The sequence below is a fragment of the Mastigoproctus giganteus genome, chromosome 10, assembly GCF_048544385.1.
Source record: "Mastigoproctus giganteus isolate SK-2022 chromosome 10, ASM4854438v1, whole genome shotgun sequence".
Classification (NCBI taxonomy): Eukaryota; Metazoa; Arthropoda; class Arachnida; order Uropygi; family Thelyphonidae; genus Mastigoproctus; species Mastigoproctus giganteus.
The window spans coordinates 99,832,247-99,852,358 of record NC_143584.1 but is presented as its reverse complement, the minus strand read 5'-3'; the positions used below and the strand labels follow the sequence as shown (position 1 = coordinate 99,852,358).

Sequence of the window (20,112 nt, the reverse complement as noted above, 5' to 3'; positions counted from 1 at the left end):
ATTGAGGAAAGACAGTTGTAGAATAGAGATGTGGAAATTTGCCTTTTGCCAATGGATAGTTGATTGCTGGAACAAACATCCATCTGTCATTGTGGAAGGTGATAACTTAAATAAATTCACGGAAGAACTAGACAAACTTTTGGAGTGAATGGATGGGTGAAATAGGAAGGTTTTTTTTTTTTTTTTTTTGGTTGATGCTATATAACCTGGCTTTCTTTCATCGTATGTCTCTGCTAATGCTAAACAAATAAATTTATATAGAAAAGCCCATTACTTTATCAGGAGAACAAACTGTGAATTCTCTAAACCAATTTGTGTTAACAAGCTTCTACTGTAGCTTTTCTTAGAAATCATGTCAGGAGCCTGCAGCTATCTGCAAAACAAGGAAGGGTGCTCTGCTGATTCCAACAAAACCTGGGATTAATTTTATTAGTTAGCAACTGACTGCAAACAGAAATATAAAATCCTGCATTAAGAGCTATTTACTTTTAAAGCATATAGCTCTTAAAATAGTTCTTATCTCTTCCTTTTTATTTAAAAACAAATAGCAGATTAATGCCTTTCTGTCTACTCAGCACACACTTACCAATCTGCTGACGAGGCTACTAGAGACGGTCGTGTTCAAAGCCGCTAAGTGAATTTTTCTTATTTGTTGATTTGAAATTATTGTTTTTCTAAAACTTGATTTAAATTTAGTAGTATAACATTATTTTGTGATTTTCTGATTAATTTGGTGTATTTATTCTTTACTCGGCCTTGTAATTGCATAAAAGTATCGGTAAAGGTTTCCACGTGTTTCAACTCCACTACCGTTCGTAATTTTCCCGCCTTTGTGATACGATAGTTATATACCGTACTAGATAGCGTTAGTTGAACTTCGTTAGCAGTTAAATTGTACGTTTAAATAAATACATATAACGACTTAGATTACAAACGTAATATAATTAATTATATTTAACATAATAACATAACATAACATAATTAATTATAATTAATTAATAAATTAATAGAATCATGACTCAGACCAGAGCAGCAAAGCAAAAGGCTCAAGCTAATGGAAGTGCTGTGGCTCAGAGCAGAACTGAGGGGGGGCAGTTGTCCTCTGACTCACAGCCTTATAAAATGCACTGTTTGCTTGATGTTTGCAGAGCAATCAGGTACGGGACATGATACTGCCAAGGGGGGTGTCTTTGTGTGTGCGCGATGCAAGGAGTGTATCGATATCAGGCAACAACTCGGCGTTCTTGTGGGCCTATATGAGAGCTTGAAGGACAGGGTGGATGCCCTCAAAGAAACTAAATTGAGGGGCCCATCAAGCTCTCAGCTGCCCAAATCAACGCCAGAGCTTGCACTTGGGCATCGCATGACGCAGAGACAACCCCCAAGGCAGAATGCGCTGATCCCGAAGGAACTAGTAGTTGTTGGTGACTCTATTGTCAGGGAAACGGGGAACATGCTTTGTAAAAAAGATAGGTGGAACAGGACCAGGGTATGTCTGCCAGGGGCAAAGGTTGATGACGTTGTAGAGCGAATATCATCTTTTAAGGGCACAAAAGGTGATATAGTTGTACACGTTGGCACTAATAATATTAAGAGTAGGAGACCGGCAGAATTACTTAACAAGTACAGGTCACTGTTGAACAAAAGCTGATAGTGTGAATATAGGGTTGAATTTGAAATTGCAGAATTTGCAATTCTGCCCAGACACGATAGGAGGGAGTATATGATGAGAGCCTTGTCGATCAATTCGGCCCTGGAAAGATTGTGCAAGGCTCAAGGGGTAGAATTTTTTTCAGCCTGGACTGTACTTGTTAACAGGAGAGACTGCTTCTACAGGGATGGGATACACTTAAATAGAAAGGGTGCAAGAATATTTGCTGATGCTATCGAGGCAGTGTTAGGTGGGTCGGAAAACTGCTAGCTTGGGGGGAGACGAAGACCAATACATTGACAGTAGCCACTGGCAGAGGTGAAAGAGATTCTTGCACTGTTTCTATTAGAATGAGCAGAAGCCTGGAAAACAAGAAGCATGGTATTTCAGAGACTGCTGGGAGCCATTGCGGTACAAGTAAACACATGGGTTGTGTTAGGGTAGCTAAGAATAGAAACAGGTGCAGGTAAACTTGCGTGTACACCAATGCTAGGAGTTTAGTAAATAAATTTGATGAATTTGAGGTATTGCTCAAAACATCAAAGGCAGATATTGTTGGGATATCGAGACGTGTCACATAGATATAAGGGATGCAGAACTGCAATTTGGGGAGTACAACGTCTACAGAAAGGATAGACAGGATAGGAAGGGGGTAGGGGTTATGCTATTAGTTAAGAAACACATAAAAACCAAGGAAGTGAAGCCAGTCGACATCGCCGGACAGTCTTGAGTCAGTTTGGTGTGACATAAGCATTGGGACATCAAAATTGAGAGTAGGAGTGTGCTATAGGCCTAATGACTCTGATGATTATAATAAGGAACTGTACAGGGAAATAGAGTGGGCCAATAAATCAGAGAGTCTTATAATGGGAGATTTTAATTTCCCAGATATTGACTGGAATTTGGGGGCTGGTTACTCACACACTAGCAGGGCTTTTGTGGATTTATTGGATGATTGTTTTCTACATCAGCATGTTCGGGAGGCAACTAGAGGGAGTAATACTCTTGATTTGATTATCAGCAGTGATTCTTCATGCATTAAGAATCTGCAGATAAATGAACCACTATGTGGCAGTGATCACAGTGTTTTGAAGTGGGATTTATTCAAAGAGGTAACTACCATTAGGGGTAAAGGGAAGGGTTATTGCTTCCGTAAAGGCGACTACGATGGACTGAGACAGTATTTAAATTCTATACAGTGGGACCAACTGATGATGTTACCAACAGCAAATTCAAAATGGGAAGCATTTAAAGAACGTATCTTGGAAGCTACTAGGCTTTACATACCAACTAAGAAATATTGTTCAAGGTTTAGGCCAAAATGGATGTCAGATGAACTAATGAGGCACATGGCAGAGAAGAAAAATGCATGGGATACTTACAAATTAACACATGACACAGAAGCCTATGATAGATACAAGTTGATATGCAACCAAGTTACAAAGGAGGTTAGGCAGGCGAAGGCAGATTAAGAGAAATCCTTGGCAAGGGATGCAAAGAAAAACAGCAAAGAGTTCTTTACTTATGTAAACTCTAGAAAGAAGGGGATGAATCAGATTGGTCCACTTGATATTGATGGGTCAACTGTTGATGATCCTGCTCAGGTAGCTAACAAACTAAATGAATATTTTGCATCGACATTCACACATGAGGGGTTATTCAGCAAGGGGAATGCCAGAGGTGTATTCAACTCTAGCAGTAAGCTACAGAATCTTGAAATAACTGAGAGTAAAGTGGAGGAGAAACTGTTGAAGATAAACACAAGAAAGGCACCCGGGGTGGATGGGATCTATCCAGTTATATTAAAGGAGGCAGCAAAGGAAGTAAGCAAACCCTTAGCCATAATTATGAGAGCTTCCTTGGACTCAGGGGAGGTACCCACAGACTGGAAATGTGCAAATGTGACCCCAATTCACAAAGGAGGATCAAAGGCTGACACAAGTAATTATAGACCTGTGAGCTTAACTTCTGTTCCAGGAAAATTAATGGAGGCACTGGTTAAAGAAGCCCTGCAGGATCATTTAGACAAGACTTCAGTTATAGCTCAGACACAGCATGGTTTTGTTAAGGGGAAGTCTTGCCTGACCAACTTGATTGGATACTATGATGCAGTCACAAAAGAACTGGATGCAGGGAATAACTTTGATATTATATACTTGGATCTTAGAAAGGCTTTTGATACTGTTGCACATGGAAGACTGCTACACAAATTGGAGCAGTGTGACATTGGAGGCAAATTGCTGCTATGGATAAAGGGGTGGTTGAGGGGGAGAAGACAGAGTGGTAATCAATGGACTCTGCTCATCGTGGACTAATGTTATTAGTGGAGTCCCTCAGGGCTCAGTGTTGGGTCCATTATTGTTTTCTGTATTTATAAATGATATTGATGATGGTATATCAAGCTTAATGTCCAAGTTTGCAGATGATACAAAGGTTGGCAGGGTTGTCAAGGACACTACTGACACTATGCTGCTGCAACAGGATCTGGAAAGGTTGAGCAGATGGGCTGAGAGGTGGCAAATGAAGTTTAACATTGACAAATGTAAAGTACTACACATGGGAAACAGCAACCCCAGAGCAGCGTATCAACTCTGTGGTACTACACTGACAGTGGTAGAGAATGAAAGGCACCTGGGGATGGTTGTGCAGGCAGATTCGATCGTCCTATGTGCTGAAATTGTGACACCATTTTAACAGTCCGTCATATTTTAATTGAATGTCCGTCCTTTTATAATGACCGCCGTTTATGTTTTAGCCATCTATCTGAACCTTATACACTCAGACAGGTTTTATCGGACAATGACAACGTGTCAGCTATTTTTTAGTTTTTACAACTTATTAATCTAAATAATTCTATATAAAATATTTTTATCATTTTATGCTATATGAACGTTTTATATTGTATATTATTTTACAATAATATACAAATAACTTTAATATTATATTTTTATATTCTACATCCTTTTGACTTGGTGCATTATAGCCTTAGATGCTAATGCGCCATAAAACCCTAAAACAAAACAAAACAAAAGCAGGCAGATATGAAGTTCTCTGAGCACTGCAGACGGGCTGCAAGAGTAGCTCATGGAGTATTGTCAATGATATACAGGAATTTTTCCAGCAGGGATAAGGAGATGATTATTCCATTGTATAAGGCAATGGTCAGGCCACACCTAGAGTACTGTATACAGGTCTGGAGGCCTCATTTCAAGAAGGATGTAGAGCTGCTGGAACGAGTACAGAGAAGGGCAACAAGATTAGTGAATGGAACAAAAGGGTGCTCTTACGAAGAAAGGCTTAAGTTTTGCAAATTACAGTGTCTGGAGACTAGGCACCAGCGAGGTGATCTGATAGAGGTGTATAAAGCCTTGAATGGTTTAAGCATGCTCAATGCTGATGGGATTCTTCCTCTGGCTCAGAAAAATCACCTGAGAGGGCATAAGTTCAAATTGAGGAAAGACAGATGTAGGATAGACGTGCGGAAATTTGCCTTTAGCCAGCAGGTGGTTGGTTGATGGAACAGACTTCCATCCCTTGTGGTGGAGGTTGATAGCCTAAATAAGTTTAAGGCTCAGCTGGACAGGTATTTTGAACGAACAGAGGGGTGAAGTGGAAGTGGGTTTTTTTTTTTTTTTTGGCTGATGCTGCACAAGCTTGCTTTCTTGCATCAAATGCTTCTACTAATGCTAATGCTAATTTTCCATGATCTACTTGTTATTTATAATGTATTACATTATAAATGACAAGTAGCTTAAGTAATAACCCCAGGGGGCTCACATCTGATGATTATGGGCTTGGCACACCCAGAGTCCTAAGCTGGATATCATCATTCTTCTCTTTCTTGGTGATTCCCTTCCATTTCTGACTCTCTCTCTCTCTCTCGGTAAATCAGGAAATTTTTTTTTTTTTTTTCTGGTGCAGCAAAAGCCTCAGGCTTTCTTGTACCATATAGCTAATATTAATAATAATAATAATACAAATTAGTTGAGTAATACAAATCTGTCATTACATGAAAAATGAGCTTGTGCTACCTGGTTGTATAATGACTGATCATTCACTCTGATCTGATCATTCACAGAAATATAGTTTGGAAATTTTCTTAATACTTTGTGCAAGGTGACAGTCATTTATTTATTGTTATACTGTATGAATTTGCATGAATAATTCCTAATTGAAAATAACCCTGTTTTTCCCATGGGTCCTTAATTTTCAGACTTTGTGTGGAAATCACTGTATGATGTCATTTATTTTAGGAACATGTTTTTTTCCTGTGTAAATTCCATTATTGCCTTATTTTATTTTATACTTAAAAGCTTTATATTATTTTATGCCTACATTGAGTCATATCATTGGTTAGTTTACCATAATAAGCAACAATAGAAAATAATAAATAACAGATTAATAATAATTGAATTATTGAAATTTTCTAATTTTCAGGCCCTAATAAAACTTTGGGAGGAATATATTGGTGGCAGACCTGAAGTTGAAATGCCTACCCAAGTTCTTAAATATACTGAATTAGTCCTAGATTCATCTGGGTTTTTAGTTGAACAGAAACGACTACCTGGTGAAAATGATGTAAGTTTTTAATTATTTGTTATGGGATTGATACTAGACAAAATGATCACAAATTATGAGAAAACATGGGGGCATCAAATGCTGTTTTTGTCTTTGCAGGTGGTGCTTTTGATCAGCTAGAAATATTAAGAACAAAAAATGCTGACTAAAACACTGAATAAATAATTACATCCTACAGATTCTTTTAAAATTTTCAGTATTACTCTTTTTTTTTTTTTTTTCCATAAATAATTTGCATGTAGGATATTCTGTTTGCATGGAACAAACCAAGTATGGGTGTTGGGTCATAAAATGTATGATATTTAGGCTCAAAATGTCACAAAATTTAGCTCTCATGTTGTTATTTTATTTTAAACCTTTTGAACAAGAGTTCCAAAAATACATATGTGCCCCTGGCTCACAGGCAGTGGTAAGTTTATATGTTGGTTACAAGTGGTTTGCAAAGAAAGCAGGCTCTCTGGTTAGGGGGGAGGGGGGTTTCTTTGTGGAATTTTTAAGTTCTATAAAAATTACACTTTTTTCCTAAATACTTCTAAATATTAATTTGGCGTTATTTTGGCCCGATTCCTCAGAATAATAAAAAAAATTTGAAAAATAAGATATTGTTATTTATTTTTTTTTTATCCTGCAATGTTCTCTACATCTATGTATCTATCATGTAATTCAGTTTCAACAAAGTGAAAATTGAATAATGAATGCTAATAGGTGCGAGATTTTCTTGTGATTTTCAAAGCCATTTTCTGATCACAGTCAGATTATAAACTGCAGAGTTACTTGCAAACACTGATATGTCAACATTTACTTGAGAATTTTTAGACAATTCATAAATAAAAGGACACATTATTTGAAACAACCTTCAGAACATGTTCATATATAAGCATACTCCACAGAATCCGTGTGTTAAAAATGTGTGTGTATATATATATATATGTGTGTGTATGCTCTGCAGAAACCATACATGAAAAATGTTTAAATCTATATACACTCGTTGATCACTGAATTATGATCACCTACCTAATACTGCGTTGGACCACCATTTGCATGGATAACAGCCACTATTCAACTAGGCATTGACTACACTAGATGTCAAAGAAGATCTGCAGCCATGCTGCCTGCAAGGCTTACCGTAGTGTTGGAATAGATGACAGTTGCATGTCCCTATGCCTCACTTCCCATTCAGAAACATCCCACAGGTAGTGATCAATTGGATTGAGGTAAGGTGAATTCGGAGGCCCAAAAAGATAGGTGATATCTTCAGTGTGTTCCTCAAACCACTCGTGCACAGTGCAGGCTTAATGACATGACACATTATTTTCTTGGAAGATCCTGTATCTGTCCAGAAAAAATGCAATGTGGCAGGGTGCATATCGTCTTCTAAGATCTGCCAGTAGACCTCACCTTTGAAACGTTGGTCCATACACCATATTGTCTAAATCAACCACCACTCTCCATGAACAATTGGTACCCACTGTCCTTATGTTGCCTGCACCATACATGAAAGCATTCATTGGCATGTTGCATCAGTTATTTGGACCCATCCAGCCTGACTAGCACACTCGTTTCCAGTCCTCCGGTGTCCAAACAGCATGTTGTTGTCATTGCAGCATTTTGCTGTCAACGATAATCAGGAGAGGATGTCTCATGGAACTTCTTCTGTGGAACCCCATATTGTCTGAATGTGTGGCACATGGCCAGCTTAAGGCACAATTGAGCAGTTCCCCTGAACAGGGTGCCAAAATTTTTGAGGCACAGAATTCCCCCAAAAATTTACTGATTTGCTGTAAATGTCAAGTCGGAGAGGCGCACCAAAAAATCTCGCACAGGCTGCTGATAGACCTGGGGCCGCTTCTGGTGTGGCAAGTCATCATTTGGGATACTGTATTGCAATGTTGACTGTTGCTTAGCGATTTGCTGTTGAGCCCATACAATGTACTGCATCCTTCACAAACATCCCACTTGTGTAATCCTTTACAGTTCTATTGGCAGGAGGTGATTTGAACTATTTGATCCATCTTTGTACACCTTAACCACAGTGAGCAATGAGCATCATCATGCCCATTTAAAACTTTCAGATTTACTGGTGATTACACTAATTAAATAAAATCATTTTTTTTAATTTGTTATGTCTTAAGTTCTCCAATTTGCAGAACGTAAGCCTCTCTTGGTAAGAGGATCCCTTCATTCCTCTCACCAATCTTGTTGCCCTTCTCTGTACCTGCTCAAGCAAATCTACATCTTTCCTAAAATGAAACCTCCAGACATGTACGCAGTACTCAAGGTGTGGCCTTACCATTGCCTTATACAAAGGGATAATCACCTCCTTTCCCTGCTAGCAAAATTCCTGTATATCATTGACAAAACCCCATGACCTGCTCTTGCGGCCTGTCTGCATTGCTCAGAAATCTTCTTATCTGACTGCACAATTACTCCCAGGTCTTTTTCATTTTCTACCACCCTAAGTTACACTTAGGGTGGTTCTCTGTAGCGCTAGTGGCAATGTTCCTATATATGTATGTATATGTGTATAAATTTCGATTAGAAAATGATTAACATAAGACTGATGTGGACTTAATAGTATAAAACAACTTCTTTTTTGTTTACTGCAGTGTTTCTTCCACAGAAACCAAGTAAATATTATTGATTAATAAGGTAGAGTCAGACATCCATCAGGACCCCCAATTGGGGAAATAATTTTATAAGCTAATAGACTATTTATAGAAAAATTAAGATGCTGTTCAAGGTTTAAATCTATATGAATCTCAGATGAACTGATAAGGCTCATGGAAGAGAAGAAAAATGCATGGAATGCATACAAATTATCAAGTGATACAGAAGCCTACACTAGATATAAACTAGTCTTCAGTTAAGTCACAAAGGTGGTACAACAAGCTAAGGCAGTTTACGAGAATTCTCTGGCAGAGAGTGCAAAGAAAAGCAGCAAAGATTTCTTTGCTTATATAAGCACTAGAAGGAAGGTGGATATATCACATTGGTCCACTATATATAAATGGTTTAACTATTTGAGGATCCTGCTGAGGTTGGTGAAAAACTAACTAGGTATTTTCCATTTGAATTCACAACGAGGAGTTTGTCAAGGATGGGCATTTCAGAAGTATATAAAATTTTTACTTTAGTGTAATAAGAGCTGTTATGTGCTCAATATCTCCTATATTCTTTTAATTATTAGTTAATTATTCAGGGATTACCTTGATTTCTTTTATAGGCAGGCACGTGAAATAAATAAACTATAAAAAATTGATAAACTTCATCTTATTGTGTTCCATACCATTAGCACAAACAAATTAATAGTCCAGAATCACCAATGAGGTCCTCAACCTGACCCCAAAACTATCAACTGTGACCAACTATCGGCATAGGAAGACATCATGTTAAAATTTCAAATAATATAAAAAAAAACAATTAACAAATACGTGAAGACATTTTCTTCCTCCGTAAGTTGGACGAGGACTTTTTGATCATACGTGTTCACAGGATGGAAAGAAACTAAAAAATGCACTGCTCCATCTATATTTAAAAGAAATTTTAGTCCTCATCACACATGCATTCATAGCACCAATCGTCCAGTATTAAAAAAGGTCTATAAATGTTGATAGAATTTTTACATAATTTTATTTCAAACATTTCTGCAATAAGTAGTTTACTTATTGCAGAAATAATAGTTTACTGTAATTAAGTTGAATATTAATTTTTTTTGCTTCATTAAAGAGAAACATGTGACCATCATTTACAGCGTGAAATGCTAATTCCGAAACATTTGCTCTCGACGCTCGAACTGAAGTAATATCAATACCAATAATACCATATTCCCCAAGAAAAATTTGTTGAACTCATTAAGCTATTAATTTCCTCCAATTACATTTTATTCCAATATAAAATGTACAGACAGATTTTTGGCTTACCTATGGGCTTTAGCATTAGTGGTCTTATTGCAGAACTATAACCTAGATAAAATAGAGAATATATATCTATTTATACCAAAAATCTCATATTGCGGTAGATATCTAGACGCATATTACAGTATATATCTTTTGGCTAATTATAACCGATCAGATCACTATAAATTCGGTTTTACAAGTTTTAAATAATAACATTCATACTAGACTGAATTACACTTTGGAAACAGAGAAGAATGATATGTGATCCATTAATTTTCTTAATTTCGCATTACAAAGGGAGGGGGATAGATTAAATTTTAGTATTTCTAGAAAGCCTACAAACATAGGAATGTTATTACATTACAAGAGCTATCAACTCATACACTTATAAAAAAATCAGTTTTTAAATGTTTTTAAATATTCCTCCATACAGAGTGGATTATAGGCTTAGATAAATAAACTAACAAAGAGATTCCTTAATAGAGGATATCCAATCACCTCTATTAATAAAATTAAACTGATCGCCCAAGAAAAGATAAAAAAACAATTACCAGAAAATAAATATAGACAAAAAGCATTTTATTACAGTTCCATATACAGGATGTCTCAAAAATATTGGTACAAATGTTTAGGGGAGGTAGGTAACATCTAAAGGAATGTGAATCGCATAGGAACCCATAACCGGAAACGTCACGGGAAAGTAGTAGCAGAGGCACAAGAAGCAGAATTGACACAAGGCAGTAATTAGTGGAAAACTTTTATTTGACATAATATTAACAAACGGAGTAAGAGATGGATGCATTTCATGATGTTACAACAGATGCCCGAAGGTTCCACCATGAGATGCGATGCATGTGTGACACCGACGCAGCATGGCCCCGGGTGCCAAGAGTTATAGTGATCAAGCGATTTTCAGAGTGATTCATAGAGCGTTTACTCAGAGCCACAGTTCTTCTTTAGTTTAAAAAAGTTTTTTACATTCTCTTCAATTAATAACTTAGTCTTACGAATTGTAAGCAAGTTTTAAGAAAGGAAATCCACCTTTCTTTTTTCTCTCCTTAAACTAACGTATTAACCCTTATACCGCTTGGTCACTCTAGCGGCACTGCTCCTGCCTCCCCGTGGCGGGGCCGGTAACCTGGGAGAAGAAATCCACTCTCCCAGGGCTGAAAGGAGCAAAGATGGAAAACAGTTCATTTCCACCTTTAGAGCCATCGAGCTCAAGACAAGCAAATGACAATGAAAATGACTATTCCCAACCAAAGAGATTGAAAACAACACCCAAAGAGGAGATACCAGCCTTCCTCATCTTGCACTCTCTATCAGATCAGCCTCTGAGCAAATTATCACCTTTTCTAGTGCAGAAATGCATTGAGTCTGCTGCTGGTTCACCTAAATCAATAAGGCGACTTCAATCAGGTGATCTTCTAATAGAAACTACTCAACCTCAACATTCTGTGAAACTATTAAAGCTCACAACATTTGGAGGACACCAAATAAAAGCTACTCCCCATGCCACTTTAAACTCTTCTAAGGGAGTAATAACAGAATGGGACTTATTACTTGTATCAGAAGAGGAAATTGTCCAAGAATTACACGATCAAAAAGTCATCCAAGCAAGGAGAATCATGACCCGAAAAGACGGAACACTCGTTCCAACAAGAAGCATAATTCTGAACTTTAGCACTCCTAACTTACCAACATCAGTGAAAGCCGGCTACCTGCATTGCCGTGTCCGTCCATACATTCCGAATCCCATCAGGTGCTACAAATGTCAAAAATATGAACACTCCCAGACTACATGTCGAGGTGAGGCAGTATGTCCGATCTGCGGATCAAAAGATCATAACCAATCTGATTGTGCCATTACCATTCCGCACTGCCCAAATTGTAAGGGTAACCACTCAGCTTTCTCAAAGACATGTGAATTATGGAAGCAAGGAAAACAAATTCAAAAATACAAAGTAGAGAACAAAGTGACATACTCAGAGGCAAGAAGACAGATAATCAAAACAGAGACAAAGCGAACATATGCCACAGCAGCTCAACCCTCACAGTCTGTAGGGATCCAAACTGAAGTAACAATTCCTCCGAATGTATCAATTTCGAACTGGGCATGTTCGTTGCTTTCTAGTGCGCCAGCTCATGGAGGGGTGGCTATTCTTGTCAGAAATAACATTCCATCCAAACATGTTTCCCTTCAGACTCCTTTTGAAGTAGTGGCAGTGCGATTTGAAATTGGTATCACCATTACAATAGCTTCTATATATCTCCCTCCTAATTTCACAAAAAACAAGTGAGCAGTCAAGTAATACCCCAATTACCATACCAACGGATGTTTCCTCAGCAATAAAACCAAAAGAAACAGAAACCACGAAACCGCAAACATCCACCACCGGAATGGACATCGACGAACATCATGATTCAGAAGATATCTTTTTATAATTACATGCAACCGATGAGATAGATGTGACCCGACCTGTCTTTCCTAGGAAAGACAAAGCAAAAATTGATCGACACAAGCAAGCTGCAACTAAAAAACAGTCAGAGCCGAGAACAACACAAAAAATCACATAATGGAAAAAATACTTCAGTGGAATTGCAGAGGATTACGGAATGCAAAAGATGATTTGCAGGATCTAATCGATCGGTATGAACCAGCTGGCATAGCCTTACAGGAAACTCTTCTAAATTCACGAGTGTGTCCTTCCATCAAAAATTATAACATTTTTAGACGAGATAGGAGTATTGATACGCCAGCTCATGGAGGGGTGGCTATTCTTGTCAGAAATAACATTCCATCCAAACATGTTTCCCTTCAGACTCCTTTTGAAGTAGTGGCAGTGCGATTTGAAATTGGTATCACCATTACAATAGCTTCTATATATCTCCCTCCTAATTTCGCTTTCTCCTCAGATGATTTAGAAAAGCTAGTAGATCAGCTGCCATCTCCTTTCTGCTTACTGGGAGACTTTAATGCTCATCATCCTCTATGGGGATCTCCAAAAATTGACAAAAGGGGTAAAATAATAGAATCGCTGCTTGATGCTCATAACCTTACTCTGTTAAACACTGGTGCACCCACCTATGTCCATTTTTCTACAGGAATAGACCTCTCAATCTGCTCTCCCTCCATTTATGCCAATATGGGGTGGTCAGTCCTTGATAACCCACTAAACAGTGATCACCTGCCGATTCTATGCAATATTCAAACACAAGTAAACTTGTCTCCATTGCAGCGATTCACTTGGAAATTCTGTAAGGCAAACTGGCATAAATATTCCTCCCTAATCCAGTTTGATGATGAGATAGTCCAGTCTCAGTCCATAGATAGTGTCACCGATTATATAACGAATCAAATATTACAAGCTGCAAATTCTGCAATACCTAAATATTTACCTGGAAAACGCAAACAGAGTCATTACTGGTGGAATCAGGAATGCACACATGCTAAACGGACAAAAAATAGAGATTGGAATTTGTTTAGAAAATTCCCAACAACTGCTAACTTTATTAACTTTAAAAGACTCAAGGCCAAATTCCGCCAAACAAGAAGAAAAGCAAAGAAAGATGCCTGGATAAGTTTTGCTTCCACCATAAACAAGGACACGGACAGCAGGCTCATCTGGAAAAAAATTCAAGCACTTAATGGCAAATTTGTGCAGTCTCCAGCCTCAATCCTGAACTGGAAAGGGCAGGAATTGTCCGCTCCAACAGCAATAGCAAATGCATTAGCTGAGTCTTTTGCCAGTATATCAGCAGTGTCCACATACAGCCAAACTTTCCAAAAAATTAAGGCATCTGCAGAAAAACATAAAATCAATTTTTATACTAAGGCATCTCAACCGTACAATCAGCCATTCACGTTAAAGGAACTTTTTGAGGCTCTAAACAAAACATCAAGTACTGCTGCTGGCCCAGATGGAGTATGCTATATAATGTTAAAAAAGTTAAGTAATAAAGCAATAATTTCCCTATTAAGATTCTACAATCGAATTTATTTAGAAAATACTTATCCGCACTCATGGCGTCACTCAATTGTACTGGCCTTTCCGAAGCCAGGTAAGGATCAGACCATACCGAATAATTACAGGCCGATATCGCTGACTAGCTGTTTAGGCAAAGTCTTAGAAAAAATGGTGCACAGGTGGCTAACGTGGTTTCTGGAAACAAACAATCTGCTAAACCAAAACCAGTATGGTTTTCGGAAAAATCACTCAACTTTAGATGCGATGATAAAAGCAGAAGGAAACATCCGCACCGCTTTCATTAGGAGACAACATCTGGTTATGCTCAATCTCGATTTTGAGAAAGCGTTTGATACCACTTGGAGATATGGTATCCTTCAGGATCTTCATTCCTTTGGTATGAGGGGGCAGTTACCCCAATTTATACAAAACTTCCTACACTACAGAACGTTTCAGGTCATATATAGAAACAGTATGTCCAAATCATTTGAACAAGAAGAGGGTTCCATCCTGAGCGCAACATTATTCGCAATAAGAATTACAAATATAACACAAGACATCCCAAAAACAGTTGAATCATACATGTTTGCTGATGACCTGATTATCTCTTGTCAGTCACAAACCATGATTTCAATTGAAAGGCAACTCCAAATATCCATAGGCAGAATAAAATTGTGGGTGCAACGGAATGGCTATTCATTAACAGAAAATAAATCAACTGCAATTCATTTCTGTAAAATACGAAAATTGCATCCAGATCCTGAAATATATTTAAATAACAATCTGATTCCTCTTACCAACAATATTCGTTTATTGGGTTTATACCTTGACAGTAAGCTTAACTTTTCCAATCACATAGCCTACCTTAGAACGGCCTGTCAAAAGAAATTAAACATCTTAAGAAGAGCTGTGTCATTTAACTCCTGGGGTGCTGATAGACACTCCCTCACACATCTTTATAAAAGTTTTATCCGATCCCGCTTAGATTACGGGTCACCTGTCTATGACTCTGCAAGAAACAATTCCTTGTTACGTCTCAATACTGTTCAACATAGTGCCCTAAGGATAGCCACAGGAGCCTTCAGAACGTCTCCAGTCAACAGCCTGTATATTGACGCAAATGAACCGCCGTTACACCTTAGATGAAAATCCTTACTATGTAGCTATGCTGCAAAAATAAAAAGTATTCCATCTCATCCTTGCTGGGAATACCTGTTTGACCCTCAGAATGAAATGCTCTATCGTAACAAACCTAATGAAAACCGCCCTGCGGGTATTAGATTGCAAGAACTGATGCACAGTTGGAATATTAACTTCCAACATATCCTTGAAGACGTAGATCCTCCTGAACATCCCTGGTCTCATTACTCACATCTTTGTGATAATTTATTTCTGAAATGGAGAAAAGGATCCCTGCCAAACAACAACTTCCAGCAGCTACATAAAGCCCACGCCTTAGAAAACGCAGAGAAATATCATGTATATACAGACGGCTCCAGTCATGTTGAAACCAAATGTTGCATCTCACATTTGCTGGAACTTCGTCAAGTAACCCTGGTAGAACTTGTTCAAGAAAGATCCGATATTTAGCAGAGTTCATGCGGGATGGTAACAGGTATGGGCCGACTAAGCAGTCACCGACCATACCTGCCCACACATAATTATTGTGGAGCGATGTGGGCCCACGACATGAGCATTGTGCTGACTGAATAAGCCTCATCTGTGACCAAAACACAGGCTGGAAAATTCAAGTCTTGAACACTTCCTTGGAGAAAACACTGCGCAAAAGCCACACGTGCAGGATGATCTTCGGGAAGCAGTAACTGAGCCCTTTGGATATGAAAGGGGTGTAAGGAATCGTGCCAGACACGCTGTACACTGCAACGAGACAGTCCTAAGGCAGAGGCAACGGCACGTGTCCTGGTAGTAGGATTATTCTGGATGGCATTCAACACACTTTCTTCCATGGTGGGAGTTTGCGTTGAACGTGGTCTGCCCGCACTACTCCTGTTACCTCTTGGCACCTCCGTAGCCAGGTGGAAAGGAGCAGCAGTGCGTAGCACACGCTTCTTGATTAGACCGGGGTTCGAGCCAGTCACCACCAAATACAGAGGATGCGGAAAGGTCAGGGAATGACCACAGCATATTCATTGAGCAATATGGCCTTAGTTGTTAATGCTCCTAAAACCAAAATAACAATAACAACAACAGTTACCTCTAAATGACCCATAATCACCCAAATTTTGATTCACACGCGCAAACAAACGGTGGTCTGGTACATGTTAGTCTGGGAAGCGTTCTCCATAAATTGGTTGAGCGGCTCGACCATTGCCCTCTGCTAATCCAGACACTAGGTGCATGTCTGCCACCTCACAGTTCGTATATCAATGCATACTCTTTGTGCGGGGACTACTGCTTGAATAAGTAAACCAGAAAATTTCCCTCTCGCAAACTGATGAACAGCGCCGTGAATCGACTTACAGTGACATTTTCGCTTATGGGTTCCTATGCGATTCACATTCCTTTAGATGTTACCTACCTCCTCTAAATGTTTGTACCAATATTTTTGAGACACCCTGTATAGAAATTGGTATAATAAACTGAATGATTTGTGTAAAGGCACAGATACGAAAATAATTGCTAAACCTATAAATAAATTGCATACATTATTAAGAAAATGTTTAACTAATTCTTCCATGCAACAACCTATACAGGGTGATTCACTACCAGTGCGACAAACTTGCAGGAGGTATAGGGGGCACAAAGACGAATCGGAATCACATAGCATTGCAGGGTCCGAAATGCCTTCGTCGTGCAGTAGAGGACATTGAACAGGAGGTTGCATGAACCGTGATCCCGCTGGAAGTCAGCATTTGCGAACCGGTTCCCGAGGCAGTAGGATGGACGAGTATTCAAACGTTGAACTGGCCGACATGCACCTCGCGTATGGAGCTGCGGACTGTTATGGGCGCGCCGCTCTGCGCTTGTACCAGGAACGTTTCCCACACAGGCGTGCTCCTCATCATACGATTTTCGCATGTGTGCACGGAAGGTTACGAGAGGTACCATGAATCGAGAGCGAACGACAAGGATGCCAGACAATGAGGAGAATGTCCTACATCTTGCAGAAGGCAATCCGAGTACGAGTACTCGAACAATAGGCCAACGATTGGGTATTTGCCAATCCACTGTATGGAGGATACTGTCAACAAACCAAATTAGTTCATACCATCTGCAACGCGTCCAATCATTGGAGCCTGCAGATTATCCACTCTGGAGAACTTTTGCTACTTGGTTTCTTCAACAGAAACAGTTCGCAAATGCTGACTTCCAGCAGGATCGCTGTTCACGCGACCTCCCGTTCAACGTCCTCTACCGCATGACGAAGGCATTTCGGACCCTGCAATGCTAAGTGATTCCAATTTGTCTTTGTGCCCCCTACACCTCCTGCAAGTTTGTCGCACTGGTAGTGAATCACCCTGTATATAGAACCTATGCGGACCTGTTGGAATTTCGCATTAAACAACATGCGGCTTCAGTTCGAGCATCGAGTGCAAACTTCGGAATTAGCATTTCATGCTCTAAATGAAGGTCACATATTTCTCTTTAATGAAGAAAAAATAATTAATATTTAACATAATTACAGTAAACAACTTATCACAGAAACCCTTGAAATAAAATTATGTTAAAATTCTATCAACATTCGTAGACCTTTTTTAATATCGGACGATTGGTCCTATGAAAGCATGCGCAATGAGGACTAAAATTTCTTTTAAATACAGATGCAGCACGGAATTTTTTAGTTTCTTTCCATCCTGTGAACACGTATGATCGAAAAGTCCTCATCCAACTTAATGAGGAAGAAAATGTCTTCACACATTTGTTAATTGTTTTTTTTTATATACTATTTGAAATTTTGACATGATGTTTTCCTATGCAGATAGTTGGTCATGGTTAATGGTTTTGGGGTCAGGTTGGGGGGGCCTTGTTGGTGATCCCTGCCTATTAATTTGATTAATTTGTGTTTGTGCTAATGGTATGGAACGCATTAAGATGAAGTTTATTAATTTTTTATAATTTATTTATATTTCACTTGATGGACTAGGGGGGTAGGATTAGAAGTTTGCCTATAAAAAGAAATCAAGGTAATCCCTGTACAATTAACTAATAATCAAATTTTAACAGAGATATGAGAAAAGTGTGAAAAAAATTTGAAGCTAAACATAAGAATGGTATATAGGGGTGGATGGCGATCTATTTAATTATATTAAAGGAGGTAGCAAAAGAGGTAAGCAAACATTTAGCCATGATTATCAGAGCATCCATGGATTCAGTGAAAGGTCTCTGTGGACTGGAGATGTGTGAATATATCCCCAGTTCATGAAGGGGTAATCAAACGGTGAAATGAGTTTTTTTTTTTTTTTTTGTTTTATTTATTTATTTTTTTTTTTTTTAGGAGCATTAGCAACTAAGGCCATATTGCTCCAGAAACATGCGGTGGTCATTCCCTAACCTTTCCGCATCCTCCATATTTGGTGGTGATGGGCTCAAACTCCAGTCTAATCAAGAAACGTGTGCTATGCACTGCTGCACCTTCCCACCTGGCTACTGAGGCGCCTGGTGAAATGAGTAATTACCAACATGTTAGCTTGACTTCCATTACAAGGAAACTAATGGAGTTACTTTAATGCAGGACAATGCAGATATGAATGCAGTCATACTTGAATTGGTTAAGTAGCAATTTGTCTGACCAGTCGGATTCTGTGACACTAAAAGGAACTGAATGCAAAAATTAATTTTAACATTGTACATGACAAACTGTTGTACAAATTGAAGATCCGTTGCATTGGAAAGCAAGTTACTGCCATGGATAAAGGAGTGGAGATAACCAAGAATAGTTATCAAGTCACTTTTTTTTATGAAAACCCCCAACACGAGAGGTATTAGAACCTATAGTGTTTAGTACCGTGCTTGGGTTGGAGGTTGACAAGACAAGACAAGACAAGATATTTGTTGACATTAGACTTATGGACTGTAATTTTCGTAAAAGACATACGAAAGAAGGTTGTACCAGAAAATGGCAGTTGAATGAATAAACGAGGAAGATAAAAACTTGGTTCTGTGAGTTTGCAGTTGGACAGTAAATGAATGTTGGCTGGTGGCGGCACATGTTCAGACTGTTTTGAAAGAGAGAGCAGAAATTATAGAAGCCAATTCCGAAGAACAGTGCCCATGGAAGTATCTGTAGAAAAGGCATGCAGCAGAAACAGTATGTCTATGAGACAGCGCGTGGAGAGAGAGAGAGAGAGAGACTCTGTTAGAGATGAATCATTAATTAACCTAACTGCTGCCCTCTTCTGAATGAAATCTAGAAGCCTGAGGTGGTGCCCCCAGAGTGGTTCTGGGGGCACCACCCCAGATGTGGGAACAATATTGCATGGTAGGGCGGATTTGCGATTTATACAGAGTGAGCAGCTGTTTGGGAGAAAAGTAATGCCGAGAGCGAAAGAGAAAACCAAGTTTTTTAGATGCAGAGGAAGCAATATTTGTAATGTGCTTGTGCCAAGAGAGTTTAGAAGTCAGGGTAATCCCCAAAAGAGATATATCAACTTGCCTAGAAATCAGAGTGTCGCCAAAGATAAGCATAGGAGCAGAAGAATCCTTTATGCGAGATATGAGACAAGACTGAGTTTTAGAAGGATGAAATCAACTAAGTTGTCTTTGCCCCACTGGAGAATTACCTGAAGATCGGCATTTAAGGAATTGGTAGCAGATTTTCGAGGCAGTTGATGCTGATTGAGCAGGTTAAGGTTTCTCAAAATAGAAAGTGGAATGCAATGTGCTATCATTGGCAAAACTATGGATAGGAGTTCCAGTCAATGGAAGAAGGTCATTAATATACAAGAGGAAAAGAGTGGGGGAAAGAACTGAACCTTGGGGGACACCGGCATTAGTGGAGAAGTTAGAAGAGAGAGAACCATCTACCCAGTGAGCAATCAGGGAGAAAACTGGATAACCA

General features: G+C 38.9%; 1 protein-coding gene across 2 annotated transcripts in view; it reads left to right on the top strand.

Annotated features, from left to right (window-relative positions):
* ACC (acetyl-CoA carboxylase) overlaps window positions 1-20,112 on the top strand; it is a 1,497,654-nt gene that overhangs the window by 943,649 nt on the left and 533,893 nt on the right. For both annotated transcript variants that reach the window (XM_090383551.1, XM_090383552.1), the window contains one exon: window positions 6,089-6,229. In XM_090383551.1, coding sequence (XP_090239677.1) covers window positions 6,089-6,229 — 141 coding nt within the window. The remainder of the gene's footprint in view (window positions 1-6,088; window positions 6,230-20,112) is intronic.